Here is a 15,914-nt window from a genome sequence, read left to right as displayed (position 1 = left end):
CTAGGAATTGATAAACTGAGTTTGTTCTGAGTGCCCACAATGGCCGGAGAGAGAACTTAAAGGAGAATTTCTAGAAATTGTAACTGAGTTTGTTCTTAGAGCCCACACTGACTGGAGGGAAAATTTCCAGGAGAACCTCTAGAAATGGATAACTGAGCTTGTTCTGAGAGCCCACAATGGCTGGAGAGACATTTTCCAGGAGAACCTCTAGGAATTGATAAATCCAAGCAGCTCTGACCCTCAGAGGTTCCCTTGTGTGTCCCCACCAGCAGAGCAGCACCAAAGGCATCAAAACCTGCTCCAAACCCTGCTCCCCACACACCACAAATCCCCTCAGCCCAGAGAACATCCCAGGAAGCAAACTCAACCAGGAGGAAGCAGGGAATGCTGCTTCAGTCAGGGAAATAAACACCTCCTTTTCTCCAGGCTGAGCCCCCTCAGCTCCAGCAGTTTCCCAGCCTTTCCTGGATCTCTCCAGCCCCTCTGGGTCCCTGCAGGGTGACAGCACCCATGGCAAAGTGCCCCGTGCCCCTGTGCCAGCCAGACCCCCCTGCCTGCCCTGCTCAGCACCTCCAAGCCACACCTGAACATTTCTTTTTCCCCAACCCCCCCCAGCCCTCCCTGGCTGCTCCTGCAGGGAAATCCTGCCCTGGGAAAAGCTGGAGCTGCTCCTGCTTCTCCCTGAAACCACAACAAAAGCCACTTCTCCTCTTAAACCTCTGTCACCAACATGTTTTATGACAAATCCTTTCCTTGGGATTTTTTCCTCCTGAGAAGCTGAGAGGCCTCAGGAACAAAGTGCAAACAAAGATTCTCTGCTGCTGTGGGATGCAGCAGGTGGGGCTGGGATTGGTCTCTGTGGTTGTTTCTCATTAATGGCCAATCCCAGCCCAGCTGTCCAGACTGTCTGGGTCACAGACAAACCTTTGTTATTCATTCCTTTTCTATTCTTTGCTTCCCTCTGCTGAAATCCTCTCTTCTATTCTTTTAGTATAGTTTTAATATAATAAATATCATAAAATAATAAATCAGCCTTCTGAACATGGAGTCAACTTTCCCATCTCTTCCCTCATCCTGGCACCCCTGAGAACACCATCACAAACCTCCAGCCAGCACTCACAACTGATTTTTCTTTCTTCTCTGATGTCCTTGTCTTGTCCAAGGCAGCATCCCCTCGAAGAACAATCATTCACCATGGCTGTGTCCCACAGCTCAGCTCTGCTGCTCCAAAGCCCCAGGACAGGCAGCACTGGCAGGAATCCCTGCCTGGGAACTGCTCTCCTGCCTTCCTCCCTAAATCTGCACCCCAGAGGGACTGAAACCAGGCAAAGGCAGAGAGAACATGAGATCCCTCCCCACCAAACAGCAATCCTGACATCATTGGGGGCAGCAAGCACAAAAACCCCACAGGAACGAGGCAAGGAGGCAGCAAACTCCACTCCTTGTTTTTATGGAGGTGAGGGCAGCAATACCAGCAGGAATAATCATATTCCATTCCTTCTGTGCCTCCAGCCAAATGGATTATTGAGTGATTATCCCCTTAACGTGCTCGGAGCCAGTGCTGATTGTGTGAGATCTGCAATGTGCCTTTCATTGGCTTCATTCTGCTCCTGCAGCGAGGAACCAAACCAAGCCAGAGCCAGAAATGCCACTTGATAAGCTTGCCCTTGCAAAAAAAATCAATATATCCAAACAAATCAACACAGAAATCCTCTGCTCTCTTTGCATCCCTCGTGCTCTGCTCCAGGGGTGCCATGGATGTTGCAAACCTTCCTGGTCTGGCTCCCAACTTGCAGCAGGACTGGGAAAATCAGTTTGGGGAGAGCTGATGGCAGTGAAAAGCACCTTGCACAGGTGAGAAACCCCACCTGCCACGAGGCTCAGCCTGGATAGGGCAGAATCCCAGAATCCCAGAATCAGGGAGGTTGGAAATGCCCTCCAGGACCATCCAAGCTGTGCCCAATCCCCACTTTGTGCCCAGGTGCCACATCCAGCCCTTCCTTTGGATGCCCCTCTAGGGATGGGCACTCCAAACCTCCCTGGGCAAGGCCTGACCACCCTTTCCATGGGGAAACATTCCCTAAAATCCCATTTAAACCTCTCCTGGCCCAGCCTGAGGCTGTTCCCTCTCCTCCTGTCCCTGTTCCCAGGAGCAGAGCCCAGCCTGGGGCTGTCCCTTCTTCTCAGGGAATTGCGCAGAGCCACAAGGTCCCCCCTGAGCCTCCTTTTCTCCAGGCTGAGCCCCCTCAGCTCCAGCAGGAGTTTCCCAGCCTTCCCTGGACCTCTCCAGTCCCTGAGGGTCTCTGCAGGGTGACAGCACCCATGGCAAAGTGCCCGGTGTCCCTGTGCCAGGAGCTGAGCCCAGCCAGACCCCCCTGCCTGCCCTGCTCAGCACCTCCGAGCCACACCTGAACATTCCTTTTCCCCCCAGACCCCAACACCCCCCAGGCCTGTTCCAAGCCCCCTCAGCTCCATCTGTTGCACGTTTGCCATCCCTTGGAAGCAGCAGGGCCGTGCTGACGCACTTGGGGAGTGCAGGTGCCATAATTAAAGCCCAGCCCATTATTTTTCTGGTAGGATGCCCACCATCAGCTCGGGCTGCAATCAAAACAGTTATTGCAGCTGGCAATCCAGCAGCCTTTAAAGCATAAATGCTGGAGAAGTGTCTCAGAACATCTAATGAAAATGCACTGGATTGTGTCATTTAACCCAGCATTAAATTACAGCACCCCAGAGCTCCCTGAGCTTTTCCTGCCTGTCATTTAAAGGCACCTATTAGGGAAAATTTCCCATCAAATGAGGCACAATCCTTGCTGTGTGCAGGGTGAGCGACAGCAGCCTGGCACCCCTGCGCCATCCTGGGATGATGATCCTGGCAGGGCAGGTGGGAGGGAGGGGATGCTGCCCCTCTGGGGGCACATCTGGATCCAGCCCAGCTCTGGATCCTCAGCACAGCAGGGCCAGGAGCTCCTGGAGTGCTGCAGAGCTGAGGAAGGGCCTGGAGCAGGAAAGGCTGGGGCTGAGGAGATGCTGAGAGCCTCTCTCACACATCTCATCCCTTCTCCTTGCTGCAGAACTTCCCCTGCTGCCAGAGGCTGTGGATAAAAGCCACCCCTCAGCAGCCAGCTCTCTCTCCTGGCATTTCCTCAGGCTTGGCTGGGGCAGGAATTTCCCCCCTCAGCAGCTCTGTTAGATTCCTTTCCCTGTATTTATTAAAGAAAAACACAATTACAGCGAGATGTCAGCTTTTTTCCAGAGCCCACGGACACGAAGGCTCTCATTAATCATCAATAAAACAAGCAGAGCATGATCTGAGAGCACTCCCAGCTCCCAAATGCTGCAGACACTTAAAAGGCAGCTCTGTCCTCCAGGCACAGCTCTGGTGTCACTGAGATAGTTGTCCTTTCATTTGCAGCCCTGCAAGGCTGAAATGATGCTCTGGACCACAAAAAAAAAAAAAATCAACTCTCAACCAAGTTAAAAGGATGGAAGAACAGCTCCCAGTTGGATTTAGCCAGGCTGGTGGAGGGATTTGTGCTCAGACCCAACTGCTTTTGTTTGGGAGTCAGGCACAGAACCAACACCTGCACAGGAGTGCCTGGCTCTGCTCATTTTACTCACACTTCAATTTTATCCCATCCCAGCTGCTGGAGAATTGATTCCAAACCAGTACAACCCGCTGCTTCTGACATCCACTGCTTTCATTTTTCTTACAGTGACAGCTAACAAGCCAAGGGCCAAAACCCCTCAGTTTTTTCTGTTCCTCGCCATCAACACCACCAATTTTCCCAGGAATTTCACCCAGCACAGCTCTCAGCCTCAGGAGTGAGCTGCACCTCCCTCCCTTGCCCCAGCCAAGCACAATCCATCAAGGCCCAGGAGCCCTTTGCTTCCCTCTGACACTGACAAAGCTTCATTAACCAGCACGGGCTCGGGGGACACCGACAGAGCCCATAAATCCCAGCCTGGATGGATTTCTCCACTTGTTTAAAGCAGGGTTTGGGTCAATTCCCACTAGAAAAGTGTTATTTATAGAGCCCAGAGCCAGCTCAGATATATGAGGCCTTCATGGCTCAGGCTGGGGACAGGTACTGAGCATCAAATTTCAATAAATTTGATTTTCCATGCCATGCAATGGACTGGGAAGACCAGGGAGTTGGATGTAATTTATTCTTTCTCTCAGATCCCTTTTTGGTTTTTCCAAGATTTCCTGGGACTTGCAGTGGGATTTTGTCCCCTCTGCACCTGCAGAGCTGCCTCCAGCCCTGGGGTCCCTTCCCACCCAAACCCTTCCCCAATTCCATGAAATCCAACTGTGGCTCCTCCATTCTTGGCCTCCTCATGACAAACCAAGAGGAGGAAAAACACAAATTCACAAGAAAGTTCATCAAATCTCAGTCACCCCCTGGCAGATCCGAGCTGACGTTCTGAGTAAACAAAGACAAGTTTGGATACAGCCCAAGCACGGCTCAGCAGCTTCAATTCAGAACTTGGCAGATTTGGGTTATTTCTGTCTTCAAAAAAATAAAAAAAAAAAAAAAAAAAAAAAAAAAAAAAAAAAAAAAAACAAAAAAAAAAAAAAAAAAAAAGGAAAAAAGGAAAAAAGGAAAAAGTCACCAGGGGCGTGAAATGGAGTGAATGGGAAAAGTAAGTTCTTGGAACCCCCTGGAAATTCACACAAGGTTTGTTTATTGATAAACACAGGGCAAGTGGGGAGCAAGGAGCACGTGCTGCCACAGGGGAGGTGCTGGGAAGAGCCAGGGCTCCCAGGAATGCAGGGAGCTACAGCCTGCAGAGCAGGAGTGCAGAGCAGGAATGCAGGGACCCACAGCCTGCAGAGCAGGAATGCAGGGTCCTGGGGCCTGAAGAGCAGAAATGCAGAGCAGGAATGCAGGGTCCTGCAGCAGGGTCCTACAGCCTGCAAAGCAGGGATGCAGAGCAGGAATGCAGGGTCCTACAGACTGCAGAACAGGAATGCAGGAATGCAGGGTCCTGCAGCAGGGTCCCACCGCTTGCAGAAGAGGGATGCAGGGTCCTCAGCCTGCAGAGCAGGGATGCAGGAATGCAGGGTTCCACAGCCTGCAGAGCAGGGATGCAGGAATGCAGGGTCCTCAGCCTGCAGAGCAGGGATGCAGGAATGCAGGGCCCTCAGCCTGCAGAGCAGGCCCAAATGCCTGACACAGCCTGAAAGGAAGAAGGGCAGGATGGAGAGGCTGTCAGGCCAGCAGCTCCCCGTGGTTCTGGGATTATGGCATTTGACAGCTGGGAAAGCTGATAAGGGATTTGCCCAGGGAGCAGAGCAGCTCCTGGGCTCTGGGCAGGATGGATCCCTGCCCCTGGGAGGGATGCCAGCCCACGCCAGGGCTCTGCCTGTGCCCCACTGCCCTCCCCATGCTGGCACCAAACCCCACGGAGGGCAGTGCCACCACCCTGCCCACTGACTCCCAGGGACACTGGCTTGGAATCATTTCAACCAAACCATTATTTGGTAAAAATTGTTATTTACTGTCATTCCTAAATAATAAGAATAAAAGGAAGAATAGGAAGAAGAAGAGGAAGAAGAAGAGGAGGAAGAAGAGGAAGAGGAGGAAAAGGAGGAGGAGGAAGAAGAGGAAGAAGGAGGGAGAAGGAGGGAGAAGGAGGGAGAAGGAGGGAGAAGGAGGGAGAAGAAGGAAGGAGAAGGAAAAGAGGGAAAAGAAGGAAAAGGAAAAGAAGGAAAATTATAATAAAAATAAAAATAATTTTTCTTCATAAAATAAAATAAAACAAAAATAATTTAAGGAACACCTTCAGAGACCCTGCCTGTGTGCCTCACCTCAGAGGTGTGAGCAGCTCCTTTAACCCCTAAACCAGGACAAAACCTCTCCATCCCCATCTCTGAAGAGGCTGCCAAAATATCCCTGCCAAGGCTCCTCCTGAGCCTACAACACTCCCCACGGTGCCAGGGAAAAAGCTCCCACTCTGATTGAATCAGCTGCTTTTATCACTCCTCCTGATGCACCCTCTGCTAATAAATATGGAAAAACTGCACTGAAATGGCAGAGCCCTGCTGCAGTTGCATTAACTCCATTACCTCTCGCAGACTTTCAGCTCCAGTTTCATCAATTATCCTGCAGACAGAGTTTAAACACTCAGCACTTCCTCCCAACAAACCAGGGACACTGCTGAAGGGTCCTGGAGCTGCTGGAGCAGCTCAAACACGGCTCTTCCCAGAGAGAAAAACACAAACAAAGTGGATTTTATCCTACACAGCACAGAACATAAATTTAAGTGGGGTTTTGTGGTGTTTCTTTTCCCATGGAGTTAATGGGAAGTGACAAAAGGCTCTGCTGAGGGGCACAGGGAGGTGGGGCTGGGATGTTTACTGAAGGTGACAAAGGATTTAGCTGGCCCTCTGCTCTATTTAAACTTCTCCTTAGCAAAAAGAACTGTAGTCACCTTGGAGACATGAGGCAGTGACAGAGGAATATTGCACTGGACCAGGGGTGACTCAACACAAACTCCAAACACGAGCTCTGTGCATTCCCAGCTGACAAACACTGCTTTTCCAGGAATTTCTTCACCAGGACAGAACCCCAGGATTTTTTCTTTACCAGGATTGAACCCCAGGATTTTTTCTTTACCAGAACTGAGCCCCAGGATTTTTCTTTATCAGAATTGAACCCCAGGATTTTTCCTTTACCAGGACAGAACTCCAGGATTTTTCCTTTACCAGGACAGAATTCCAGAATTTTTTCTTTACCAGGACTCAACTCCAGGACTTTTCCTTTACCAGGACAGAACTCCAGGATTTTCTCTATACCAGAATTGAGCCCAGGATTTTTTCTTTACCAGGACTGACTCCAATGATTTTTTCTATACCAGAATTGAACCTCAGAAATTTTCCTTTACCAGGACAGAACTCCAGGATTTTTCCTTTACCAGAATTCAACCCCAGGATTTTTCTTTACCAGAAGTGAACCCCAGGATTTATTTCTTTACCAGGATTGAACCCCAGGATTTTTCTTTATCAGAACTAAACTCCACTATTTTTTCTTTGCCAGGACAGAACCCCAGGGTGTCATTTCACCCCAAATTTGCATCTCTGCAAGCCACAGGAACACTGGGGGAACCCTCTCCTCCCTTTGTCCCTTCCTCTCCTCCTCCCTTTTTGTCCTTTCCTCTCCTCCTCCCTTTTGCTGTTTTTAAGATCAAAAGCTTTGTGCTCTTGATTGGTAATTAAGTACAAGTCACCCAGGCTGCTTTTTCCAAGAGTAATTAAAAGGTTATCAAGAGAAACATGCAAGGTGCAGGTAATTCCTGCTGCAGCTGTAATTAGGTCAGCCCAGAGATAACTCTGCTCTTATCACAAGGATCTCACCATTTCCAGAGTTCAACCCAAATCCTTCAGCTTTCAGTCAATTAAATATGGCCCAAGCTGTGGTTCTGAACTGCTCACACAGCAGATTGATGGCAATCCTTCTCCTCACCCTTCAGCCACTTGTCAGGGAAGAGGGATGAGGATCTGGGAGCAGCTTGAGGAGCCACGGAGAGCTGTGGGACGTGAGCTGCAGGGGAAGCAGGGCCCTGTGCCAGCAGCAGGATTTGCACAGAACCCTGCTGGGAAGGATGAAAGTTTGACAAGGGATATGTGTGCTTGGCAGAAAGATTTTTGGATGTAGAATCTGGAGAAGGAATGGAGATGGAAGCAAGTTTTGATAGAGAAGAAAAGAATTGCTGAGCCAGTCTGACTGGATAACCAAGGAGGCAAAGGGTGTGTGAGTTAGAAGGGGTTTTATGGCTTAGAGAAAGGATAAACCCACCCCAAACCAGAAGATGTTTTTACCAAGCAGAAAGAGAGCACAGGCAAACAAGGCAAGGAGAAAAAAGGTCTCAGAATTTTCCACTGCAAGAAAACTGAAAACCAACTTCGAGCTGAAACTGTAATGTACTGACTGTGAGTGACTGGAGAGCAGTGACATGAATGTGGTCATTACAGGAGTTATGAGAGGCTATAGATAAAAGTTAAGGGATAGATTGGTTCTACTGTATCAAGATGCTCAGCAAAGGAAAGTATAGAATGCAATGTGACCAAAAGAAGAGTATTTAATGCATTGTAACCTATACTCAAGGTGTCCAGGCCTGCCTGCAGCTGGAGCTGACAGCTGTAGGCACAGGCTCTGTCACCCAGGACCCTGGACTGCTGTGACATCCTGGATGTAACAAATTGGAGAGGCCCTGGAGCCCCTCATCTCTCATTTTGGCTCTTACAGTGGTGCCCAGCGTGGGGTGCTATTGGTCAGAGCCTGAATGAGGATGTGGGACTCCAGGCCTGCCTGCAGCTGGAGCTGGCAGCTGTGGGCACAGCTCTGTCACCCCAACCTGGGCTCCTGGAACCTCTTGGACACAATAAACTGCATTTTGAAGAGCTGCCTGGAGCCCACATCCCTCTTTCAGGCTCTGACTGGACCCCACTGCAGCAGTGACTGCAAACGCTGCCCCAGACCCTGCAGGCCCTGCAGGAACAGGAATTCTGCAGAGCCCTCCTGAGAAGGGGCAGGTTCCTCCCAGACGTGTCAATAAATTGGAATTTGTTGCCTGTGGAAAGGCAGGCTCTGCAAGGCCCTGGGAGCTGTTTCCCTCCACATGCAGAGCCTCAAACAAACGTTTTCTCCAGCAAATAAACTCAGCATCACTGAAATGTTTTGTTTGAACAGGGAAGAGACCAGAGGACGACACAATTCCCTGCCCACAACAGGTGGGAAGGGAAGCCCAAGGGCTGGGAGAGCCTGGGAAACCCCAGCACTGCTCAGCACTTTTACAAGTGAGGACTCTGCTGGTACAAACATCCCATGTTCTGTCTCCTGGGCTTTTTGAGGGGAAAACAAAAAAAAAAATCTGATTTTCTAAGCTGACCACTTCCATTTGGAGTGTAAATTCAGCAGGTCTCAGTGGGAAAACAGAATTAGGGAGCTACAAGGACTGACTCACAGGGAGACTGCAAATGTGTTTTCCCTGGATCTGAGCACAAGCACTAAGCTTCAAACCAGGGAATCTGCAAGTGATTTAAGATTCTCACATGAAAGGGGTCCTGCAAATTACTGGCAGATGAAAAAGCTGGGGAAGCCACGTGGTTCTGTCACTGCCCACTCTGGGGATGTCAGGGAACAGGAGTGTGACACAAGGAGGTGCAGAGCCTCTCCCACATCCCCCAGCAGTCTCAGAGCCATAAATAACCCCAAGAATTCAAACTGTAGTCAGGTCTGTGCTGAGCCTCTGAACCCAGCACAGTGGGAAGGCAATCAGGATGGGAACCTGATTGGAGCGACCTCAGAACAATGCCACAATCACAGGGCACAATGGGAACTGGGCAAAGAATGTTCTGGAATAGCTGCAGGGCTCCACACCATCCCTGGTCCCACAGCAGCTTGGAGGAAGAGGATTTGGGAAGAGGCTGGTCTGGTGGAATGAGCTCAGGAGAAAGGGAAGCCCTGGACAGGAAGCAAATCTTGATGTCCCTCATCACGGAAGAGAAAACTGTGCAGCCACCAAATTTAATTATTATTAATATAAGAATTATAATTATATCATTATAATATCCAGCCCTCAGGTTTCACAGAAAATCCCCTCATAGTGGCTCCTGCTGAAAGCCAGGAGCTGGGAAAATTTTATTGGACAAGGAGGAAATTCCAACTGAAAAAAGGGTTCCAAGTGAAAAAAGGGCTCCAACTAAAAAAAAGGGGTCCCACTGAAAAAAGGGTTCCAACTAAAAAAGGGTTCCAACTAAAAAAAGGGTTCCAACTAAAAAAAGGGTTCCGACTGAAAAAAGGGTTCCAACTGAAAAAAGGGGTCCAACTGAAAAAAAGGGATCCAAGTGAAAAAAGGGAAATTTAGGTTATTTATATGGAAAAAATCCTGCCCTGTGAGGGCTGGGTGGCCCTGGCACAGGGTACCCACAGAGGCTGTGGCTGCCCAAGGCCAGGCTGGAGCAGCCTGGGACACTGGAAGGTCCCTGCCCGTGGCAGAGGATGGAATGAGATGGAATTGAGTGGAATGAGATGGAATTGAGTGGAATGAGATGGAATTGAGTTCCCTTCCAACCCAACCCACTGCAGGATTCTAAACACCCAGTGGCTCCAGAGAAGCTGAAATAGCCAAGACTTGGAAATGAGCTCTGATTTCAGCAAACAAAGCAAAGTCATGGCACTGAGAGATGACAACAGCCCTGGATGTCTAAATTAAGGCACTGAAAGCCATTTAATATTCACGTCCTCATCACAAACACGCAAGGCAAATTCCCTGATATCCAGTAAAGCTGTTTATTAGCAAGTGCCTCATTGGATTAGGGCTGCTCTTATTCTATTAGGGAACCTTCACACCACATTAAACTGCAAGACAAGAGGGTGTTTGCCAGCACATGATGAACACAACATTAACCCCTTCCCGGGAAGTCCCGGAATGGCCTGGGATGGGAAGGACCTCAAATGAATCAGGGATGCTCAAAAATAGAAGTTTGGGAGGGGAAGAAGCAAAGAAACCCAGCTGTCCCTTCTTTTCCCCTTGCTCACAGCTCATTTTGGGTGAGCTCTGATGAGTGACACATGGCCATCCATCTTCAGGGCTGCACCTTGGTGATGAATGGAGAACATTTGGAGAGCAGGCAGGGAAAAAAAAAGCAAAATTGATGGCCATGAGAATGAGGAAAAAGAGAGAAAGAGGGAGGAAAAAAAAGCAACCCAATGTTAGGCAACAGTTAAGAGTTTAATGAGGTGAGATTGATGTAATAATACAAATGATACCTGGGGTCTCCTGAGGTGGAAGGGACCCACAAGGATCCAACATTCCCACCCTGTGCAAGAGCCTTGCCTGAACAAGGAGATGAGAGATGAAACAGCCCAAAGGAGCCAACTCCAGGTTTAGAATTCACGGATCCAGACACATCCAAGGGAAGAAAGCAAATATCCACCATGCAGAGCTCATCTTTCACTCTGCTGAGCCCTCCCTAAGGGCTTTCAGACCTCCAGAAATCCCCCTCTTTATGTCCCCCCTCCACTCCCCTTTCCTGCCCTAAACGCCCTCCATTCCCTGAGCTCAGAACTGGAACATTCCCAGGGGGAATTCGCTGCTGGTTCCACCCCCAGCTCCCATTCACCTGCCCAAGCTGCAGCTGAACTTCCCCAGGGAGGCAGAGGGGAACCTTTCCTGCCTCCTCACCTTCCCCCAGGGCAGGCCACAGATCCCCAGTCACACTTGGAGGTTCTTTTCTGCTCTTTTATTTACAACCAGAATATTCTAGTGAGGATCCCAGAGCAGAATTAACTTCTCACCACACCACGTTTCCTGGGCTGGATTTTACCCCCCAGTTTTCCACCTTTCCATTATCCCCAAAGCAAAGCACTGAACCTCCTGATTAAACACCCAGGTCCCATCATTAAAGTGATTCTCGAGCACAGTTGCCAAATGAGGAGATGATTTATTTGCATAACTGAAATAATCTACATAAAGAGCTGATTTCCACCAGGGCTCAGCTCAGATGTTCCACCTGGGTCAGAAAAGACACCGAGGTCAATGGATTTGAGGGCTTTGAAGAAGAATTGAACTTGAGGGCTTTGAAAAAAATCCATTTCCAGGGCTCCAGAATTCTGGATTCTGAATTCCAGGGGTTCAGAGCCCGGATGCTGCCACTGCTCCCTGAGTTTCTGAATGCATCACTGTCAGGCTGGAGCTGCCAGCAGCACCTCCAGTGGTGTCCCCAGCTCAGAGGGCTGAGGTCACAGCTGGCACCCCCCAGAGCATCTCCTGCCACAGCAACACAGCAAAATCAGCTTCCCACTAAACTTGCTTTCACACTGGAAGCATCACTGGAGAAGCCATGGGGGGTTTTCCTATTGAGAGGAATGGGGGATTTGTCTTTCCAAACCAGCTGTGGGGCTGCTGGGAGATCAAACCAGCACTGGGGGGGGAAAGAAACCACGGGAAGGATTCCACTGATTGGTGAATGGAAAAAGAGATTTGATTTTACAAATAAACTTTAGGTTTGATGAGAAATGAAATTGGACATTGAAAGGTGAAAGAAACAATGGGGAAGAAAAACCCCTAAATTCAGTAAGAATTCAAAATGAAAAGGGAGGGTTGTACATTAGAGGGGAATCTTTGGGATCAGCTGTTCTGGGGAGTCTGAACCTCTCAGGTACCTCAGAAATGGGGAAAGAAAGAAGGGAAATGCAGCAAAATGCAGGGATAAAAAGAGAGGCTGCATCCTCCAGAAATCTGAGAGACCCCAGGGGATGCCCCATGGCCTCTGCCTCGATTGGAATAAAGTTCCAGGGCTGCTCTGTCTCCTTTTGGGACACAAACCTCTGGTGTTTGTGGGTGGATTTTCCTAACATTACTAAAGTGGATTATTGAACACTTCTTAGCCCTGGAGATCAGATGGGAGGGAAAGCAGCCCTGTCCTGCTGCTGGATGGACTGGGGGTAAGGAACAGCCCAGATTTTGGGGGGAACCCACAAAGGCTTTGGCAGAGCTGTCCCTGAACCCCACAGTCCATCCAGCAGTCCATCCCACAGTCCATCCTCCACTCCAGGAGTCTCCTTTGGGCTGAGGGAAGCTCTCTGCACATTAACTCTGCTTCCCTCCTGCTCCATTTCCTAATTAACTCCTCTGGATGTCTGGGATGAGTCTTGATAAATCATCGCTGCCAGGAGTTCAGAGAAACATTTCAAGCCTTATCAAGAGATAAGAAATCAAAACAACTGCAAGAACTGCTCATGGAGAAACACTCCCAGTTTATTGCAGCATAAACATGCAAGGGCAGATGGAATCCCAGTGGCAGGAGGGGGAAGATGTTTATAAACATCCCTGTAATGAACACTGTACCTCGTTCTCAGATTCCCCTGCTCAGGCAGCCCGTCGTAGATGGATAAAACATCAAAGTCTTCCTCCAGTGCAAAGGAGTGGAAAACGAGCTGTATCCTGTTCTGCTCCTCAGCAGTGATTGTCCACGTGCAGTTTGCATAATTGGGGTATCCGTAGGGAAAGCCTGGGCTCTGTATTGTCCCGTTTGGGCCCTGCAAGGTGTGGCTGCAGTTCTGGGCTGCCAAGAGAAGAGACAAAAGCACAGTCAGAGGGTGGCAGGTGAATGTGCTCAGAGCACACAGGGCTCTTCCTGCCAGGAGAAACAGAGAGAAGGAAAAGCTGAGGGGGAAGGTTTGGCCTCCTCCCTGCAGGGATGTGGAGCCCAAACCCCCAGGCAGGTCCTGGGCTCTGCTCCCAGCAGCTGTGAGCACAGCTGGAGTCACAGCTGCTGCCTGGCCCTGGGGACAGCTCCTTCCTCAGCCACCCCTCCCCAGCCCAGCACAAACCCAGAGCTCTCCCAGACACTCTGGGCACTTGGGATTGCACCTGCCAGGTGCCAGGCCCTGCTGGGTCACAGCACAGGGACAGTGACACAGCTGACTGTCCTCTTCTCCCCCACCTCCAGGGACAGTGACACAGCTGACTGTCCTCTTCTCCCCCAGTTCCAGGGACAATGCAGAGCTGAATGTCCCCTTCCTCCCCAATTCCAGAGACAATGCCAGAGCTGAGTGTCCCCTTCCTCCCCAATTCCAGGACAATGCCAGAGCTGAGTGTCCCCTTCCTCCCCAATTCCAGGGACAATGCCAGAGCTGAGTGTCCCCTTCTCCCCCAGTTCCAGGGACAATGCCAGAGCTGAGTGTCCCCTTCTCCCCCAGTTCCAGAGCTGAGTGTCCCCTTCTCCCCCAGTTCCAGGGCAATGCCAGAGCTGAGTGTCCCCTTCTCCCCCAGTTCCAGGGACAATGCCAGAGCTGAGTGTCCCCTTCTCCCCCAGCTCCACCTGGACACAGGCAGAAGAAGGGCTGAGTGTGCAGGCAGTGCCACATCCCCCCCTCACCCTGAGAGAGCAGAAGGGACCCCGAGGGGTGACAGAGCCAGCAGGGGCAGCCTGGCTGGCCAAGGCTGCCTGAAAGCTGCGTGGCCAAAGCTCAGCCACAAAGCTGTGCTGACTCCAGAAAGAGCAGGACACAAAAAGTCCAAGGCCTGGCCAAAGAAACCATCCAGCCCTGCCTGGCAGAGGTTCAGTGGGACAAAACACAGCAGCAGCAGCACTCACACCCCTGGCAGCCCTGATGGGGGGACACAGGGGAGAAATCACTGCCCAGACCCCACCTTTGGGGGGCTGCTGGTTCCTCTCAGGCAGCTCTGACAGGTTTGTGCTCCTCACTCTGCCTCAACACACAGAACACCTTCAGGCAGTACCTGAGAGGAGCTGCAGAGAACAAAACCTGCTCCTGTAACACGGTGAAACACCTCAGACCTCCCTCAAATCCATCTCCCCTGCCCAAGGCAGTACCTGGGAACGCTGCATCCCAAAGACAAAGAGCCACCATGTACACTCACAGCACAGATGAGATTTTCTTCTCTCTGGGGACACAGGTACATGGATGTGTTTTGGGAACAGCCCAAGTGACAAATTCCCTTCAGCCTTTTCCCCTCCCTTCACTGCTGCTGTACCTGGGTAACTCTGCAGGCACAAAGAACTCACTGCAAACTGCTCCAACCCTCCCTGCTTTAGGGGAAGAATTCCTCCACTCAAAGCCAAACTCCAGACAGCTGGAAGGGTCAGTCTCATGGCCCAAGAGCTGAGCTTCACCTTTATCCCTGAGCTGCTGCTCCAGCTTTTCCCACCCATGCTGGATTGTTTACCCTGCAGAGCCTTTCAAGTAGAAATGCATTAGAGTAGAAATTACTTCTTTGATTTCTCCTTGCTTTTTTTTTCCCCCCCTTCTTTTTTTTTTTTTTTTTTTTTTTTTTTCTCAAAGGCATTTGCACTTCTGAGTGCCAAGCAGCTACAGGTACAGAGCTGCAGAGTGGTGCTCATTAAAGGCAATTAAAATTAGATTGACCTACTTTGGGTGCAAAAAACGCTCAGTGGAACTTCTCCCTGCAAGACAGAGTTTTATGAATCTAAGGCAGCCCATCCTATTTACTACCCAGGGAATCTTTTTGTAGCACGTTTATGGGATCAATGAGAGTCAGGACAGCCCCACAATCCACCAGGGATTAAAGTGAGGGAGGCACAGGATTCCTTGCCTGGAGTATTTTGCATTTCTGTAGCACCTGGCTTTTTGTCACTACACAAGAGACAAACCCGCCTCCCTCCTCCACTCGGGCTCCATTTCTTTTGGGGAGTTCACTGGAAAAGCTGAGTGCCAGAAAGCTGCACGGGAGTGGGAATATTCCTATGATCACAGAGGAGTAAAATGAAGCCCAGTCTGGTTTAAGAACCAAAGATCCAGGAGCTCTGTTCTCCAGTTCAGTGGAATCCTCTCTCCAACCCCAGCCATGCTCAATAAGCAGCAGGGGGATATTGAACTGTCCCTCCTGCTCATTTTTATTTTAATCATAAGTTCATCAGAACAATTTAAGGCAAATGGGAAATTAAAGAGGCTGTGTCTCTCAATTTCCTGATGGCGTAAAAGCTACCAAGGCTGCACAGAGCTCAGGAAATAAATTCAAGGTCACAGCCACCATGTTCCAAACGCTTCCAAGGTCACATGGAAGCTCTAAAATCCACCAACTCAGCCCATCCTTCCACAGCCAGGACCTGTGCCACAAATGGACATAAATCTATCTGAGGGAACAAATAAATAATAGAAAAATAAGGCAGAGTTTTATGATGTATCCAATCAATCGACTGAAATATTTGCATGTTCACGATGTTGACCCAGAGGTGCTCTGGGCACAGATAAAAGAAAATTGCTTATTGCAAACAAAGCACAGCTTTGCAAAAGCTGCCAAAGTGGGCAGTAATATATTCTGTAATAGCTGTAATAGCAGAGAACTTCATTTATATTGGACATTGCTGGAAAAAGTCATCAGGCACGGAAAGAAATCCGGGAAGCTGAGGGAATTTA

General features: G+C 49.9%; 1 protein-coding gene across 1 annotated transcript in view; it reads right to left on the bottom strand.

Annotated features, from left to right (window-relative positions):
- The window catches only part of CSMD2 (CUB and Sushi multiple domains 2), a 238,452-nt gene that overhangs the window by 203,110 nt on the left and 19,428 nt on the right, over positions 1 to 15,914 (bottom strand). Inside the window, 1 exon segment of the mRNA XM_050983373.1 lies at positions 12,859 to 13,075. Within this exon segment, the coding sequence (XP_050839330.1) occupies positions 12,859 to 13,075 (217 nt within the window).

The sequence above is a fragment of the Serinus canaria genome, chromosome 23 (genome assembly GCF_022539315.1).
Source record: "Serinus canaria isolate serCan28SL12 chromosome 23, serCan2020, whole genome shotgun sequence".
Lineage (NCBI taxonomy): Eukaryota > Metazoa > Chordata > Aves > Passeriformes > Fringillidae > Serinus > Serinus canaria.
Note: the sequence above shows the minus strand (reverse complement) of the source record. Positions and strands in the feature narration are given on the sequence as shown.